The sequence below is a fragment of the Exserohilum turcica genome (assembly GCF_000359705.1).
Source record: "Exserohilum turcica Et28A unplaced genomic scaffold SETTUscaffold_21, whole genome shotgun sequence".
In the NCBI taxonomy this organism is placed as follows: domain Eukaryota; kingdom Fungi; phylum Ascomycota; class Dothideomycetes; order Pleosporales; family Pleosporaceae; genus Exserohilum; species Exserohilum turcicum.
The window spans coordinates 458060-475355 of NW_007360037.1; the positions used below are offsets into that span (position 1 = coordinate 458060).

Sequence of the window (17296 nt, forward strand, 5' to 3'; positions counted from 1 at the left end):
TCTGCCTCGCTGTTTGTCGCATGGGAGATAGCAGAGGTTCGTCACCAATTGCAAGTCGTCAGTTGGCTGCTTCTGCAAAGTCAAAGGGTATTGCATTCAGCTGAGCGCGTAAACAGCACCTAGGCTGTGGAAAAGACCGATCTATCCATCCTAGTCAATGCATGGTCAAATACCTCGTTGCACATGATTCATGCTGCCAAACAAAAACACATGCTGAGATCAACTCAAACAGCACGCTTGTCCACGGGCACGTTGCGCTTCAGCCCAACCAGCTGAAGCATCTCCGTCCAGAAGCTCACCGGTGGAGTGATGAAAGACGCCTCGTAGGCATCAATCAGAGGGGCGTCCCAGACAAGGTCGACCTCGTGTGGGCTGAGCCACTTGGTCCTCTTGAAAAGCTTCCAGAAGACGAACAGAATCGGCGCCACAATCACCATGGTGTAGTAGGTGAAGAAGGACTCGAGAGTAAAGTTGCCGGGCTTGAAGGTCGAGTAACCGTAGACGAAAACAACGCAAATCTCAAAGCCGAGCGCGAACCACGTTCCGTACGGCTGCAGGTAGCCGTAGTAGGGGAGCGTCCTGCGGTCAAGACCCTGGACCTTGCATGCCTTGTAGAAGGCGAGGTATGTTCCGCACATGACAATGTAGTTGATGAGACCTCCAGCAGTGATGATGTTAACCAGCCACGTCAGAACCTTTGCCGAGTCGTCCGACAGCTGCAGGAACGACAGGAAGGGGAAGATCATGACGACGAGGAAGCAGTAGATGGGAACACCGTTCTTGGTGCACTTGCGGAAGATCTTGGGGGCGCGGCCCTCAATGGCGAGCGAGTACAGACTGCGGGTTGCGCAGTACGTGTACGTGTTACCGGCAGAGAAGATGCTCGTGACCAAGAGGGCATTGACCAGATGGGGAAGACCTGTGATCTTGAGGTTCTTCATGGCAATGACGTAGGGCGACGCAGCCGCACTCTTCTCTCCGGCCTTGAGTACCGACACGAGCTCGGGGTCGTTGTAGGCGAGAACAACGCCGACGCAGAGCGCGCCCAGGATGAAGAAGGCGCCGAATCGGAAGTAGACCGTCTTGAAGGCAGTCTTGATGTAGACACGCGGGCGCTTGGCCTCACCAGCAACCATGGAGATGTACTCGGGGCCAACAATGCAGAACGAGGCAGCCCACAGAGCACCGAGGAAGCCTTCAAATCGGGCAAGGTCATTGTTTCCAGGAATCGCGCCGGGGTTGCGCCAATGCCGGAAACCGTAGGCATCGTGCTGGGGGTTGCCACCGACCATGGTGATGAAGGTGAAGAAGTAGAGAATCAGGATGAGCAGCACCTCTGCATGACACGTCAGTGGTTGCTTGTTTGCTTGGGTTGGTGCACACAGGTATACTTACTACCACCAGACAGCCAGAACTCGGCCTCGCCAAAGGCCTTGACAGCCAAGACGTTGCAAGCACTGTGCGGGGTTAGTCGCAGTCTTGGGAATCTACTCTTTTCGGGCATCTTACGCGTAGCAGACAATGACGGCCGCGCAGACTGCAGCGACTGGAATGTCATCTCGTCAAAACTTTAGTACGACGTTCAGAGCCGTGATTTCAAACGGAATCAGCAGGGCTTCGTAGAAGAAGAAGTTCCAGCCGGCCATGAAGCCTAGCGACTCATCTACCCACTGTCCAGCCATGCGGATGAAACCTCCCGAGACGGGCATGAAGCTGGCCATTTCAGCCATGGCGTTGTTTACGAGGGCGATGATACACGAATATCCAGCATAGGCGAGCAGAATACCGAGGGGTCCGCCTTTGTTCAGAGCACCACCGATGGACACAAACAGAGCAGTACCTATGGAGCCGCCAATGGCAATCAGCTGGATTTGTCGGTTTCCCAGATGGCGCTGCAAGTCATCCGAGTTGTCCGTCACGACGCCATGTTGGATATCGTCATTGGGCTCCGACTCGCGGACAAACTGGCCAGAATACTTCTTTTCTTCGGTGGCCATGGTGGCAAGGGGACGAGGGAGAGGGCTTTGTCGCGTAGGCAGAAAGGGCAAGTGTCGCAAGGGAGAGTACGAGGGTCGCAAGGGAAGTCGCTTCAGGTGTGGGACAGTGGGCTGGGAGGGCTGTGTCGCTCTGGAATGGGCGGGAGGGCCGACTATCAAGTCGCGTTGGGGGGGCGGGCGAGGGTGCAGCTCGGGCTACAAAATGAGTCGCACTGGACAGCAGTGGACGAAAGGAGGGCGAGGGGAGGGTGATGGACGAGGAAGCAAATTGGCCCTTATCGCAAACAGCCATCCTAGGGTGAATTGCAGGGCCTTTATACCACGGGTGGGGGAGGCAGCCCATTGCCATGCCTGTGGATCCTCGCGGTGGTGAAGACTGCGATACGACCAGGGTCCCAAAGGGGAATGGCGGGGTGCTGGGATAGGCGTCTTGGCGTGCTGGTTGTAGCGTAGTGAATGTACCCACCATGGCCGACATGGTATGTATTATCGGCAGACGGCACAGAGTTTTCAGACAGCCCTGGCCTGACGCCAGCGCCCGCGACCCCGCCCCGTCGCGGGCGATGCGAATAGGACGCGGGCAGGCGTGGGTAGGCGTGGGTAGGGGTGTCGGCGGGCCATGTTAGGCGGCGGTCGGCGTGGGCGACGGTTTGCCCCAGCCATCAGCAGCGGCAGCAGCAGCAGCAGCAGCAGCCAGGTCAGGCACTCGAGCATGCAACACGGGCCCAGGTTGTCGGCCGCGCGACGACAGTTAAGGGAACGTAATCCAGCGTGGTGGCCAGGGCTAAGTGTTCGCGCGCCTCCGAAGCGTGCTCCTAGTGGCTGCAGTGGCATGGGTCGGGCGAACTACGAGCCTGCAGCCCTGTCGGCGCAGCTAAACGACACTCGGCGACAGGTAGACTGATTGCGAGCCGTCTGCTGGGCCCATGGAAATGGCGCAGCGCGGGCAAGGTTGCTGGACGGCGACAGCAGCTCGCGTGTTTTGGGAGAAAAGGGCTGTTGGATACGACGGGCGTGGGCGTGGGCGTGGGCGTGCGTCGAGCGAGGGCTTATCGAGGAGCCGCACTGGCGAAGCCTCTGGACCGACTCTCGGCTGCTGACAAGGAATAAGGCGCCGGTGCTTGATTCAAGTTGTCGTGGTGCGCTGCCCGCACGCGTTGAGAGATTGGCCATGGCAAATGGTGGAGGCCAGGTAGGCAGAAGGAATGACGGCATCATGCTTGAGAAGTACCGAGCCAAGACACGCACGGAGCCTGTCCCTCGCCTCCCTCCCAGCTCCTCTTCTCCCACTCGCACTCGCGCACCCGTGCCGCAAGCGCCTCAGGTGACAAACATGACATGGCCTTGGTTTTTTCCTCACAAGCGTGGCTCGGCACCGCCCCAGCTGCACGCTTCAGCAGCAGTGCGAGGGGAGGGGGACTCTCCTAGCCGCACCCGCACCCGCAGTGGGAGCCGCATCGCGTGAAGGCCAAGTCACGTGGGCGGGGCGCCAAGAGTCACGTGAATCTGCTGCCAAGAGTCACGTGGGGCAACGCGGAGTGCACGAGCATGGCTGTCTGGCTGCTGCGGCCATCATCACCTCTTCACCCCACTGTTCCATGATGCATCCTCGCCGCGGCACGCCCCAGAATCCACAATGCAGGTCCCTCTCGACAGCCCGGGTCGATCCAAGGTTGCATGCGGGGAAAGACTCCACAGCAGCCGCCGACTAGCCAAACCTTCTTACTACAGTACCAGCTGCGTCTACAAAATCTCCGTCTTGACAATCATGCGCAATATCTGAACATTCAAAGACAGCCATGCTCTACACAAACCACGACATGGCTTGTATCGGTGCTGCTTATCAACCACCTGCCCCGCTCTCGCCCCATGCCCCGCACTACGGCTATCACAACGTGCCTTCTGCCTCATCATCCTACCACCACTTGCATCTTGGTTGACCCTGCAGCCGTCTGCACGCGGTACGGTCCGGGAGCAGCATTGTCCCTACAAGGCATAGCCACAGCGATATACCTGCAGTCTGCACCTCTTTACTACCTACGCTATCCTCGCCGAGCAACCCAAGCTTTCTTTTTCCTGATCCGCCCTCGATAGTGTCCTGTGATACGTGCCCTCAGACGCCTCCAAGCGCCTTCGCTATACGCCTTGCTTCCGACCGAATACCACGTCAGAAAGACTGCGTCATTGAGGCTGCAGTGCGACCCATCGAGCAACCATCCTTTCCACAAGCAATTCTCTGCGGAGAGCCGTCTTCCACATCCATATATCTATATAACCTGCTCTTCATCTAGACATCTCACCCTTTTCTTTACATCCAAAGCGAGAAGAGAGCCCGGAAGATTAGCACCATGTGTCGCTGGTTCGCCTACATCTCTCCTACGGAGCCCTGTCTCCTTTCCGACGTCCTCATCACGCCCGACAACAGCATCAGCAAGCAGTGCTCCGAGCACTATCTCCCCAAGCTCCTCCCTCATGACGAGGACAAGGATCTCGACGACGCTTCGGATGAGCTCATACGTATGCGAAACTCACTCTTGAACATGGACGGCTTAGGCATCGCCTGTAAGTGAATACCGCTGATGATTGAGTTGCCTTGCTCATATCTCCACAGGGTACACTGATGCTACCGCCTCGTACGTCAAGCATGTAGACGGCCCGCGCGCAGCCCTCTACAAGTCGCAGTCCCCACCTATCAACGACTTCAACTTCAAATCCCTCTGTTACAACACCGAGTCCAACTGTGTCTTTGCCCACATCCGCGCCACCAGCGGCAGTGTCGTGACACAAGTAAACTCGCACCCTTTTGTCTTTGGCCGCCACGTCTTCATGCACAACGGTGTCATTTCCAACTTTTCAAACATCCGCCGCGACATGACAGACGACCTTTCCTTTGACTCGTACTGCAACATTCTCGGCAGCACCGACTCTGAACACGCCGCTGCACTATACATGACGTTCCTGACAGGAGGCGGGGGCAAGGAGAGCTGGGAGAAGTCGTATCCTTTAAAGGACATGCTAGCAGCCATGCAAAAGACGGTGATTCGCATTCTCGAGCTCCAGCACGCCAAGCTCGGCGACGCAAACACACCCAATTCCCTCAACTTCTGCACCACCGACGGCCGCAGACTGCTCGCCATCCGCTTCCGCAACCACGCCACACAGCAGCCCCCCAGCCTCTACTGGTCCGAATTCGCCGGCCGCACCCTCAACACAAAGTACCCGGGCAACCCGGACAGCAAGGAAGCCGTAAACGAAGAGGCCACGCTTGAAGCAGAGAGAATGGGTAAACACACCATCATCGCTAGTGAACCCACCACGTTCGACGAAAACGAATGGCACCTCATCAATGCAAACTGTGCCTTGATGGTGGATGAAGACGGCATTGAGCATGAAGTTAAAATCGAGTACGACCAGAAACTCAACGCCAAGGATCCAAAGTATGATGCTGCCAAGTTGTAAAATGCAAAACTCACGTAGTTTGGTAGATGCTGATGCAGTTCCATGATTGAGCTTTTTTTTCTTCTTCTCTTCTACATCTATGCTGCAGTATCTTTGTTTATATATATGTATAATATGCAAAGTATGTCAACGTGCCAGAGCCCTTTTACCACTTATTTTCCTTTTTTTTTCCTTATTACCTGAGGAATCAATATAATGCATCCACTGACCTGATCCACTTGACTTGACTGGACTTGACTTGACTTGAATTAATCCAGTAGCTAGTATCTGTCCAAGAGCATTTTCCAAGCTGTACATCTCTACTGTATATACTCAGGCTTGAAAACACGGCTAGCTACTTCTTCTTCTTCTTCTTCCTCCTCCTCCTCCTCCCTCTTTCTTCACATACCGATCGGCTTCTAAGTAGATGGTTAACTACCTACCTACCTACCTACCTACCCAGCCTGACTTGACTTGACTTGACTCGACTTGACTTGACCTGACTTGTCTTGGTTTTTTTCTTGCCTAGCCTAGCCTAGCCTTACTCAAAGAAAAAAAGAAAAAAAACACCAAGTACACGCTACAAGGCTCGGTGCTATGTATGGTATGTACATGTATGCTAGTGTGTGCAGGAATGAGAAAGGAAAACCGGAAAAAAAAACTAAAGAAAAAAGACAAGGAAAAGGTAGAGAAAAGGAAAGGGTAGGAAGGAGAAGAAGAAGAAAAAAAGTGTGGATTAAGACAAAAGTCTATGTATAACTATGGTTAGAAAATATATATCGCGCCGTCGTGGCAAAAAATCCATCATAATCTCTTCTAGACTAGGATTTTTGTGTTCAATATGCATGTCGTGCTTGTCGTTATGCGAGAGTATGCGTAGTACTGGATATCTAGTCATGTCGAACACTTTGAGACGCATAAGTCGGAGACAGAGACCGAGACAGAGACAGAGAGTCGTCATGTCTGACATCTCCTATAGCACAATTGCACGTCACAAACAACTACTTGATTCGACGACCAAGATTGAAATATTGAAATATAGTTGCATTCAAGTCGTGCCTTAGTATACACATGATTACCTATATCCTCTATCCGCGCCCCAAGGCATATCATCGGGTCGTAGTCCCATGGCTTCTTTCTGCTCCATCTGGCGTTGGAGCTCGGCTTCCCTCTTGATCTGCTGCAGATACTTGATGCGCTCCCGCCTGGCCTTCTCCTTGAGCTCGCCAAACGGGTCGAATCGGTCGCTCGCGGGGTTCTTGAAGGGATTCTCGCGCCAGCTACCGCGGTCGGTTAATGTGGTGCTTCGAGGCCGGTTGTTGAGCATGTCATAGGCCTTGTTGCGTTGGGGGTCGGCAAAGGGATTGGGAGTCAGGGGCGGCGCCATTGGGAAGTTGTTTCGGTCCGTAGAGACGGTTTCGGGACGAGTATATGTGCCTGCGCCAAAGAGCGTGTTGCTGCGATCCGTCGACCGGGTCAGGGGACGTTCTGCTCCGCCATTGCTGGCGCCATTGAGACGCGCAAAGACGGATGATGTGGTGCCTACGTGTGCAGTAGCCGGGGACGCGAGAAACCGGTCGTTGGGCGAGTCATAGGGCTCGTCTTGTAAGGGCATCTGGCCCATCCTTTTTCGCCATCTGTGGCGCTTGAAAAAGATGACTCCCGCGACGACGAGGGCCAATGCGCCTATTTAGTTATTAGCTATGGCCATGCATATTAGGATAATGTAGACGAACCGAGCACACCCAGGACGATTGCTGCAATCATGGCTTGTTTGGTCATTATGGGCTTATCCTGATCTTCCATCGTTTGTGGAGCGGCAGGTCCACCTCTCATTTCTGGTACGGCAGTAGACAAAGGTAGCTGTGGTAGCGAAGCTGTTGACGAAGCTCTTGACGGGACTCTGGACGAAGCTATTACCGAAGCTATTGCCGAAGCTGTTGCTGATGGTGATGGTGAAAATGGTGGGGGAAATGTTGGCGGGGCTTGTTTTCTTCTACCGCTTTGAGTCGTGACGGTAGAGCTAGATGGCGCAGGGAAGCTGGTCATGGTGCCCAATGTCGTGCTTGCTATCGTTGGAAGCGGTATCGGTATTGAAAGCGGCGCGGCGGAACTTCGCGAAGTGACTGTGACGCTGATTTGGATCGAGGAAGTTGGCAGAGAGGGTGCCTGAGTTGTCGTAGTTGTTGCGGGACCCAGAGTTTGGGTAGGTTGCGAGGCACTACTCCTTGATGGTGACGATGATGATGCCTTCTTCTTCTTGTCCTCTTTCTCGTCTTCCGAGTCGGACGAATCGGAATCTGACTGTCCACCAGCTGTCGACGGACTGCTGAACGGCGAGTCCGGGCTATCGGGCTCGTCCTTCTCGTTATCCACGGGCATCGTAAACACTGTAGCGCCGCCCTGACGGCGGACGTGCCGTGGGACAATGCGCACCGGCGATGGCCGTCGAAGCTGATATCGAGCCATGACCAAGGTAATAAACAAGTATTATATAAAGTTACACGCCAAGAGGCAACTAGCGTCAGTATATCAAGAAGGCAAGATGAAAATAAAGAATGTCGCCAGGACTGTGAACCGAAAAGAATGTATCCGGTCAACGGAGCTGTCAAAAAGAAGGTCAGACTCCCTCAGGGACGACAACGCCAGCCCACATCAATCGGAAAGTGAGAGGAGAGAGAGTGCGGCGAACGAGCATGGAGACGCCAATGCTTTGAATGTGCAATGACGGCTCGGGGTTAGCCTGTCAGGGTCATTAGTCTCAGTCGCACTACGTCTCCAGTTCGCGGCCCAGTGGAGCGGCTGGGCAACGTTCGCAATCCTCAAGGCCGCTGGGACATGCCAGGAAACAGGCGTCTTCCCATTGGGCCGACGTGGATGTCCTTGAAACTAAGGCTCAAAGATGCCCAGAACCTGCAACGTGCGATCGACAGGCAAAGCGACGAACCGTCGACCTGAGTAATGCTAAGACACGTATCAACCAGGGGGTGGTGCCTGTGGGAGTCGCGTGGTTGGTTCCGGGGAATATCTGACACGCCTTGGCCGTTTGACGAGGCTGCGATGGAGCGCGTTGTGCTTCAGCCTCTCGACACCGCGCGGCAGCATGGCAAGGGCTGTCGGAGCTACATAGCCACGCTTTTAAGATGAAGTGCCAACTGACGCTGACAGTTCTGTTTGCACGATGCATGATGCTTCGAGAGGGCCATATTGGAGTGGCGTCCAAGTTGTGTCTGTGCGAGGAGAGGCATGTACTACGAGATGTGCCTGGGGCAGAGTCTGGACCGAGCGATACCAACATAGCATGGCTGCTGGAAACGGGAATCCAAATGTTGTAGGCTGTGCCGTTAATAGACAATTTCTAATATCCCTCTTGTTTTTCTTGGTAGATTTCCTTGGGAGCTGTTTTGAGCTGCGGACGGGAGTCTGTAGTCCGAATTAGCGTGCTGCTCCTCAGTGACATTATGATGAACAGGCTCGTGCAGCCACAAAAAAACCAAAACGGGCACGCGACAAAGCTCGTCCGCATTGTGGTGATAAGATGGCGGGCTCACACAGTGGCATGTCGTTGATGCGGCAAGTTTGTGGCCCGCAAGCATGACCAGGCCAAGCCAGTGCCATGGGCAGGGGTCGCAGCGCCACTGCAGCGTCCTCAGACCCTAAGTATGTTCCTTTCTCCTCTTCCCCCCCCCCCTCCCCCATCCTTCCTCTCCACCCCACTGACCTGCGCTGTGCGAATGCAAATACACGCGTATGAGGAATTCCACAGGACATGTCCTCGCTGTGCCTGCTACAGCGCAGCCGGCCTGCTTTCTGGACGCCGTTTCCGCCACCGACATAGCAGCTCCTGGTGTGTTCCGCTTTCCACAATCCTCCCCTTGGCGAAGACGAAGATGGTGTCGGCGTCTTTGATGGTACTGAGACGGTGCGCCACCGCGACCGTGGTACGCCCGCTCTGCGCCTCCTCGAGTGCTGATTGCACCACCCGCTCAGACTCCGTGTCAAGCGCGGATGTGGCTTCGTCGAGAAGGAGTAGGCGCGGTTCGCGTATCAACGCCCGAGCTATTGCAATACGTTGCCGTTGTCCTCCTGACAGCTGCGTGCCTCTGCTGCCACACATTGTTGCGAAACCCTCGGGTAACGATTTGACAAAATCAAATATGTTGGATTGCTTGGCCGCCTTCTCCACCTGCGCATCCATGGCGTCTCCCTCCATTCCCATGGCTATATTGTCACGCACTGAGCCTTGGTATAGTACCGGTTCTTGTTGGACCAGCGAAACATGGCGGCGATATTTGCGGGGACAGAGTTCCGTCAACGACCGCTTGTCACACGTTATGCTTCCGGTAATCGGGTCATAGAACCGCTCGAAAAGGGATACCATTGTCGACTTGCCACAGCCAGATGCGCCCACCAAGGCGATGAACTGGCCGGGCTGTACATCGACGTTGATACCTTCGAGAACTTTGGCGTGTGGCCGAGACTGGTACGCAAACGCAACATCCTGAACCCCGATGTGCGCCGGACCCTTGTCCTTTTCGTCTTCGAAAGGTGGTCTTGATGCATCTTGCTCCACGGCAGGCTTCAGCCTTCGCAGCCAGAAAACGTAGTTTGCCGCGGTCGCCGCCTTGGTCAGACTTGTCGTATACGAGAAGAACCCTGCAGCTGCTTCTCCAGAAAATATCACGCCGATAAAGACGGTGAAGAATTGCCCCGTCGTGTACTCGCCGGTACTGATGAGGCGGCCACCGTACCAAAAGCCCTGGGTCATGTCAGCCTTTCCCCCGGAAATAACTACAGGAAGCACATACCAAAGCCATTGCTAGAAACGAGATGGACTGCGTGAGTGCATACCAGAACATGGTCCATATCAGAGCCTTGATGCTATCTCTTGCGACGGGCCGCAAACAATTCTCATACTGCGCTAGGATGTGCCGCTCGAGTGCGAGACTGGATACGGTGCGAATGGCGGAGACAGCTTCAGAAGCAAGGGCTGCGCTGCGAGCGAAACGCGCCCCAGTCAGATCTTCGAGTTTGAATTCAAGCCTGATCCGGAGATAGCCAGAAAATACAATCGGCGGTAGGGCTGAGTGCATGCAAAATTAGTACGGCTTTGCAATTGGCGTTTCAGGATACTCACCACCAAAGACCACCACAAGACCAAGCTTCCACCCCACAGCAATCGCAAGGATGGAGCTTGACAGGACATTAACAATATTGATCAGAATAAGCATCAAGTTAAAGCCCATGAGATCGCGCAAGTTGTCAGGGTATGCTGACAGCCTCGAAACGATTGCGCCACTGGCGTTGCTCGGGTCGTCGAAGAAGGCCATGTCTTGCCTGAGGACCAAATCGAATATTTCGCGTCGGAATTTCCGTGCAATCACTTGGGCTACAACGTTGCTCGACCAACCGACGGCACAGTATGCAACCAAATTGCCAAGAGCAACAACAAAGAACATTAGGGAATAGAAGTCACCCTGCTCTACGGCTTGGTCGGCAGGTAACTGGAAGGCATCGACGACGCGTGAAAACAGTACGGCCTGGGCAGGAAACGTTCCTCCTGCGACGATATTGGCGACTGCTAAGACGAGAAGGCTTACCCAAAGATCACTCTGTTCTTTGAGGACCAGGTAAGAGCATTTGACCAAGTTGTATTTGATGCCATCCTTGCCCGGTTGTTCAACATCTCGGTTCATAGCGGACGCTTGTGTTTGTGTGCGAACGAGATCGATCTTTTCTTGGGCGGGGTCTTGGTCGACGTGCTCTTCTTCGCTCTGATTCTGGCCAAGGTCCTGAGCTTTAACGAGACGCGCGTATGCTCCGTCTTTGGCGAGAAGCTCATCGTGTGTCCCTTGCTCTATGATAGCGCCGCTAGCCATGACAGCGATGTTGTCTGCGTTGCGTACGGTGGAGAGCTTATGCGCGATGACGATTGTGGTTCGGCCTTGGGAAACATGCTCCAGAGCTTGCTGCACAATCTTCTCAGCTTTCGGGTCCAACGCGCTGGTGGCTTCGTCTAGCAGTAGAACAGTTGGCTCTGAAACGATGCTGCGCGCAATCGCGATGCGTTGCTTCTGGCCGCCTGAGAGATTTGCAGCGCGTTCGCCGAGTTGTGTGTCGTAGCCCTGTGAGTTGTTAGCATTACCAAAAGACGGGTTCTACGACAAGCAGCGGAACTTGCATTGGGCAATCGTTGGATAAACTCGTCGGCGTAAGCATGTTTACAGGCCTTTTCCACCAGCGCCCGCTGCTCACTTTGGGGAAGATTGGCCTTGTCGGTACCAAAAAGCCCAAAGGCGATGTTGTCGTATACAGTGCCAGAGAAGAGAACCGGCTCTTGCTGGACGAGACGGATGGTTGTCCGTAGCCAGGTAAGGTTCAACTGTCTGATATCGGTGCCATCAAGATAAATCGTACCATGAGCTTGATCATACCAGCGTTCCATCAAGCCGATAATGGTAGACTTTCCGCTACCAGAAGCTCCGACCAGCGCTGTAGTTTTACCTGCAGGAGCTAACAAGGCCAGCCCGTTCAGCACTGTAGTATCGGGCCTTGCTGGATACGCAAAGCTGACGTCTTTGATCTCGATGACACCCTTGCACTCAGAAGGTATCTTGCCCTCTTCGCTCAAGGGATCAATCTCGGATTTTCGATCAATCGTCTTAAAAAGCTCCTCTGCGGATGCGGATGCTTTTGTTAAAGCTATGACTTGGGGAGCAATTGCCGTCATTGCGGTAGCCGCGACAATCACAGCCATAATGACGGTGAAAACGCTGCCTGTGTACATGTAAGTACTTGTTGCGTAAAATGGCCAAGGCTCTTTTGTGGGCAAAAAACATACCACTCTGTTTAATCTCACCCCTAGCAAACATTCGGATACCTTGCCAAAACGCCAAGCCATAGCCGCTGTAGATACAGAAGAACTCAATCGAGAACAAGACGGCATAGTTGGGAGACTTCTTCATGCCTAGATCCATGGCATCGCCCAGGATTTTATCGTACTTGCTCGACAAGAGAGGGTGCAGCCAGAAAGCATGGACTGTGCGGATTGTCGAGAAGACTTCCTCTGCAAGCTGTCCGGCCCTCGAGTAGATTGGGAGCAGTTTGTTCTCATTTTTGGTGTCGATGCCAATAGAGACGGCGGTGACGACGATAATGGTGGGGACGATGCTAATGGTTATCAAAGTGAGCTTCCACTGTACGGCGAAGGCGACAACGAAAGCCGACACAAAGGTCGACACGCCCTGAATCGTGAGCGTCAGCTTTTCAGAGATACCGTTGTTGACATTGTTCCCGTTGCTAGTAGCTTGCGTTGTGACGGAAGCCGCTTCGTCTGAATCAAAGTAGGCCACGTTCTGCCTGAGAACATGTTTGATAAAGTCGTAGCGCAGTGCCTTGGTGGTGCGTATAGCAGCGATGGATACAAAAGGCTGGTGATGTAAGTATTGAGGCACGGGATTTCGTCATGAGTCTGCATACCGAGTGAATGTATACCAAGAAAAACTTGGCAACAAAGAGGTATATGAAGTACAGGGTGTACTTGTTTATTTCAGAACGAAACTTTGCGGGTGTGACAGTGCCAGTGCCAAACCCGATGAAGGTTGAAACGAATCTAACATATCAGCGAGGCTCTGAATACCGCTGGCATTGGGTGTACCAACTTTCCAAAAATTAGATCCCTAGCGGCAAAGTCAGCGCTGGCGTCAAGTACACGGGCGGCACTCATGTGCTTACATGAGCGGGAGTAATGTTCCCGCAGCAATAGCCGCGATAAACGCGACTATGTTAAACATCCAACCAATCCTGTCGGTATACTGGAATATGCGCTGGTGACACAATCAATGCTGAATTCAGTCGAGATGGCAGGGTCGCAAGCTCACCAGGTAGCCACCCATGCCGCCCTTGGGCTCTTCGGAGGGGCCATTTCTTTTGCCGTCTGAAGTGGCACTCTGGTTGGCCTCTTCACTTATCCGCATCGTGGAGTCGGGTAGCTTGTCTTGGTGGTTGTCTGGTGGCATGTTGGCAGGGCTACTTGCTGTTGTTCAGCGCCAGAGCAGTGGATATGGGGAGCATTTTAGCTATGTCGACATAAAGTTTGCACCAGAAGGCGAAGCCGGAAGATTGCAACATACGGCCGGTACGTGGTGCCAAAAGGGCGTTGCCAGCCACTGACCGGACAGGACCAAGGAGGCGAAGGGCGCCCGTGTTTCGGACGCGCAGAAGGCGGGCCTATAACGACAGGGCGTTGTTTTAGCAGAGTCACGTGGGGTTGCAGCGTATAATCCGCCCAAGTAGGGCCGAGACGATGGGCTTCTGAGTTTGGCATGTCGAAGCGGCTGGCGGTTCTTGGCCGGTCGAGGGGGGTTTGTGGTTTGGGTGGTTTTGGGCGCGGGCGAGATTTGGCTGGCCACTCATGACATCGACGACATGCACGCCGCGCACGGAGCCCGAGCCGCCCGCCACCCGCTCTCTCCACATTACTACCGCCACTTTCGCCCTCTCCGTCCAGCGCGACCGCGGCACTAGCTGTGCCCTTTAGCCGACGCCATGGACGACGACGACATGGATGCTTCGCCCGATGGGGGGGTGTCTAAGCGTGCGGTAAGTCGTCCGCCCTTGGGCCTTGGCCTGAGGCTGCCCGCAAGCCGCCCTGCCAGCTGACCAGCCTCACCTCCCAGTGCGACAGCTGCCGCACCCGCAAGATACGTTGCGACCGCAATGTGCCCTGCTCCAACTGCAGGGCCAGCAGGCTGAGTACGTGATGCTGCGTCCGGTGTGTACGCCCTCCACGGCTGCTGACCTGGTGCAGCCTGCAAGACAACCGCGCCCCAACAGAAGGCCCAGCGGCAAAGAGTGCACATCTCGGAAGAATAGTAAGTGCCCTAGATGGCCAATCATGGCAGCCCCCTTCGGCTGTTCACGTGGACATGTCTTTGTGTCACCTACGGCCAGGCCTCGCCCAGGAGCCGGCTGTGGTCTGAAGCAACGCGTCGTGATGCCCAAAGCAGACGGCCAAGCAGAGCGGGATGCCACCAGAACTGACTTTGCACAGCGAGAAGAAGATAGACCGGATTGAAGACCGGCTGGCGGGAATCGAGAATGTCCTCGCCAATCTGTCATCGAAGCTCGGCAGCCTCGATCTTCACAAAGACAGCCATGACACAAGCAGCCAGTCGCGGTCCAGCCGCGTGGGCCTGTCTCGAAGCCCGGGAAGTGCCTTGCAAGAAGCTCATACGCCGGCACCATTCGAGGGCGAGAGCTCGATTAACATTCAGTCCGTCTACGCTCGCGAGATGCTGGCACAGGTAATCGACAACACCCCTTCCATCGGCCAGAATGAAGAAGTCAAAATGGCCCTCACTGCTCTGTCGGAAATCGTATCGCAGCAAGGCCAGGCCGGAGCTCCAGGCAACCGCTTCTACAATCGCTCCCTTGCCGAGATAGACTCTACACAGCTGGAGAAGCCTCCTTGGACCGCGGTTTCAAACGCGCTGGAAACGGCTATGAGTTGAGTTTCAGTATTCCCGTGTCTTGCATGCTGCTAACCATAGCAGAATACCCAACCATGGCATTTGCTGTCGTGTTCCCCTTTCTCAGGATGCCAAACCTGAGAGACATCTTCTACGATGCATATCACAACCCTGACACATGTGGTACGCCTCGACGCATGCTCACCTATGGTATCCTGGAGAACATTTACACCGAATTCCTCGCTTTTCGTCCACCAGACATGGATGTCAGCGAGTACGCCACGTATGCGGCCATGTGTAAGCGCCAATCAGAGGTGGCCCTGAGCCAGCTCGACCTTTTTATGCCAGCAAGCTACGAAAATATCATGGCTTTGGTGCTTGGGGCAGCACAGGCAACTCACATGTGTAAGCCTTCTCTTTGCTGGGTCTTGACATCGTGTGCGGCAGGCATGTGCATAAATCTAGGCTATCATCGTATCAACACCATGATCCACGACCCCCCTGCAGACAAGGAGTCAAAGATTTATATTTTCTGGATGATCTACATGTTCGACAAGACACTGTCGCTTCGGCTGGGGCGGTCAAGTGTCCTTCAAGACTGGGATATATCGCTGCCTTTTATTCTCGAGATCACTCCGAGCGACGCCCTCTCGCATCAAAGTCGTATGCTGTCCTACTGGGTCAAGGTTGCTAGGATACAGGGCTTGACTTACGAAAAGCTCTTCTGCCCTGCTGCTTTTCTCAAGTCCACCGAGGAACGCACGGCAATCGCAATAGACCTTGTCAATGCCATGAATCAAGCCTGGTACGAACGAGCCGATGCATCGGCTGCCTCTTCAAATTTAGGCAAAAATTCCACTGCCACACAAAGGCCGACTGCCATAGGCCGCGATCCGAACGAGACGCCGCTGCCGTCTCAGTACAAGCGATATGTACAGCAGCGGCTAAAGAAAGACAGCAATCCCGACGCATATATTCAAGGTACATGATAATATATCTTCTCTGATGACAATTGGACTGACCGTGCAAGACGCCTGGGAGCGTGTCGAAGACATCTTCTTTCATTCAGACGTCGTCACGCACTACTCGACATGTGCGCTCATACAACGCTCGGTAAGCCCTGGCAACATGGCCTTTAACAAAGAGTGTCTTGAGTCATCACGAGAAGCCCTCAAGGCTAACAAGAGGGCTGCTGCACAATTCAACAAAAAAGGTGAAGAGGAGCTGTGGTCGGGATATCTACATTGGTCCATTCTTCAAGCACCATTCACACCGTAAGTCTTTTGTGTTCTGCGTTTATTCGTGTGCTAAGTAAATAGGTTCATCGTTATATTTTGCCATGCCATTCAAAAGGCAGCCACTTCTGATGTCAGCGCTGACCTCAACTCTCTTTCCGAATTTGTCACTAGTCTCGAATCTTGTCGTACCATCTCTGAGGGCTTGGATAAGCTCTATAGGATGTGTCATCTATTCCTACGCGTGGCGAGGTTTTACGTGTTGGCCAAGAGACAGGATGCTGCCTTACGATCGCAACGCGTCACACAGAGCAGTCAACCAGATTATTACACCGCTGCAGACGGCAGCCGAATCGATCTCAACGCCATGGCGCAGTTTGATCCGTACCTCAATGCCCTAGGCCTACTTCCAGATCCAACATGGCCAATCGCCGACTACGATCTCAATTCGGCAGGCCCAGGTGGCATGCAGGGATTTGCGCAAGACCAAACCATGAGCAACGATGCACATTTAGGCCATTTGGGACAAATGGGCCTTGGTTTTGGCCCACCGGGCGGAACCCAAAACGCAATGCAGGACTGGTTCTCTAGTTCGCGGTACCTGATGAACCTCATGGAACCAGGCGACGACATGCAGATGCCAGATTTGGACCTGTAAAAAAAAGCAATCTGAAGGACTGATCTAGCTTCTCGATATTGTTGGCGTTTTTTTTAGTTTAAAAATCTTTGTATTTAGAAATGAGTTGTCTGTTGTGTATAATCGTTGGGTTAGACTAGTACAAAAATACCCACCTCTGTTCTTGAACCTTGGAACAGAATCCGTTTTTTTTTTCTTTTTTTTTTCTAATTGCAACAATTTGTAAAATTTACGATGGAGGTTTTTTTTACCGTAGAACTACAACACACACACACACACACAAACACACATAAACATCCAGTAGCGCTTCATCGCATCAACATGCTCTACTTATCTCTTTCCATCTCCATCTCCATCTCCACCTCCATCACATGACCCTTCGACTCTTCCCTAGCACCATCTGAATGCAGATTTGATTTTAAACTTTACCACCCTAGCACATCAGCCTGCAGCGCATCAATGTCAGCCCGTCCGCCCCCGTCATCCGTTAGTGCGTTGGGGGGGGGGGGGGGGTGGGGT

General features: G+C 53.8%; 4 protein-coding genes across 4 annotated transcripts; 2 read left to right on the top strand and 2 right to left on the bottom strand.

The window, feature by feature from the left end:
• Positions 1–224: 224 nt before the first annotated feature.
• SETTUDRAFT_39724 (uncharacterized protein) lies at positions 225–1997 on the bottom strand (the record flags this gene model as incomplete). Its single annotated transcript, XM_008027924.1, has 3 exons — positions 225–1336; positions 1396–1546; positions 1578–1997. The coding sequence occupies 3 exons, from the start codon at positions 1995–1997 to the stop codon at positions 225–227; spliced, it is 1683 nt and encodes a 560-aa protein (XP_008026115.1).
• A 2010-nt stretch (positions 1998–4007) lies between these two features.
• SETTUDRAFT_177434 (uncharacterized protein) lies at positions 4008–5456 on the top strand (the record flags this gene model as incomplete). Its single annotated transcript, XM_008028033.1, has 2 exons — positions 4008–4559; positions 4609–5456. The coding sequence occupies exons 1-2, from the start codon at positions 4346–4348 to the stop codon at positions 5454–5456; spliced, it is 1062 nt and encodes a 353-aa protein (XP_008026224.1). The 5' UTR covers positions 4008–4345.
• Positions 5457–9222: 3766 nt separating this feature from the next.
• SETTUDRAFT_28633 (uncharacterized protein) lies at positions 9223–13453 on the bottom strand (the record flags this gene model as incomplete). The annotated part of the gene is made up of 9 exons (XM_008027900.1): positions 9223–10194; positions 10244–10518; positions 10573–11560; positions 11674–12212; positions 12277–12865; positions 12915–13047; positions 13097–13114; positions 13170–13261; positions 13316–13453. The coding sequence occupies 9 exons, from the start codon at positions 13451–13453 to the stop codon at positions 9223–9225; spliced, it is 3744 nt and encodes a 1247-aa protein (XP_008026091.1).
• Positions 13454–13982: 529 nt separating this feature from the next.
• On the top strand, positions 13983–16798 carry SETTUDRAFT_28634 (uncharacterized protein; the record flags this gene model as incomplete). The annotated part of the gene is made up of 7 exons (XM_008027901.1): positions 13983–14036; positions 14114–14189; positions 14245–14308; positions 14488–14942; positions 14990–15886; positions 15936–16179; positions 16225–16798. The coding sequence occupies 7 exons, from the start codon at positions 13983–13985 to the stop codon at positions 16796–16798; spliced, it is 2364 nt and encodes a 787-aa protein (XP_008026092.1).
• Positions 16799–17296: the final 498 nt, after the last annotated feature.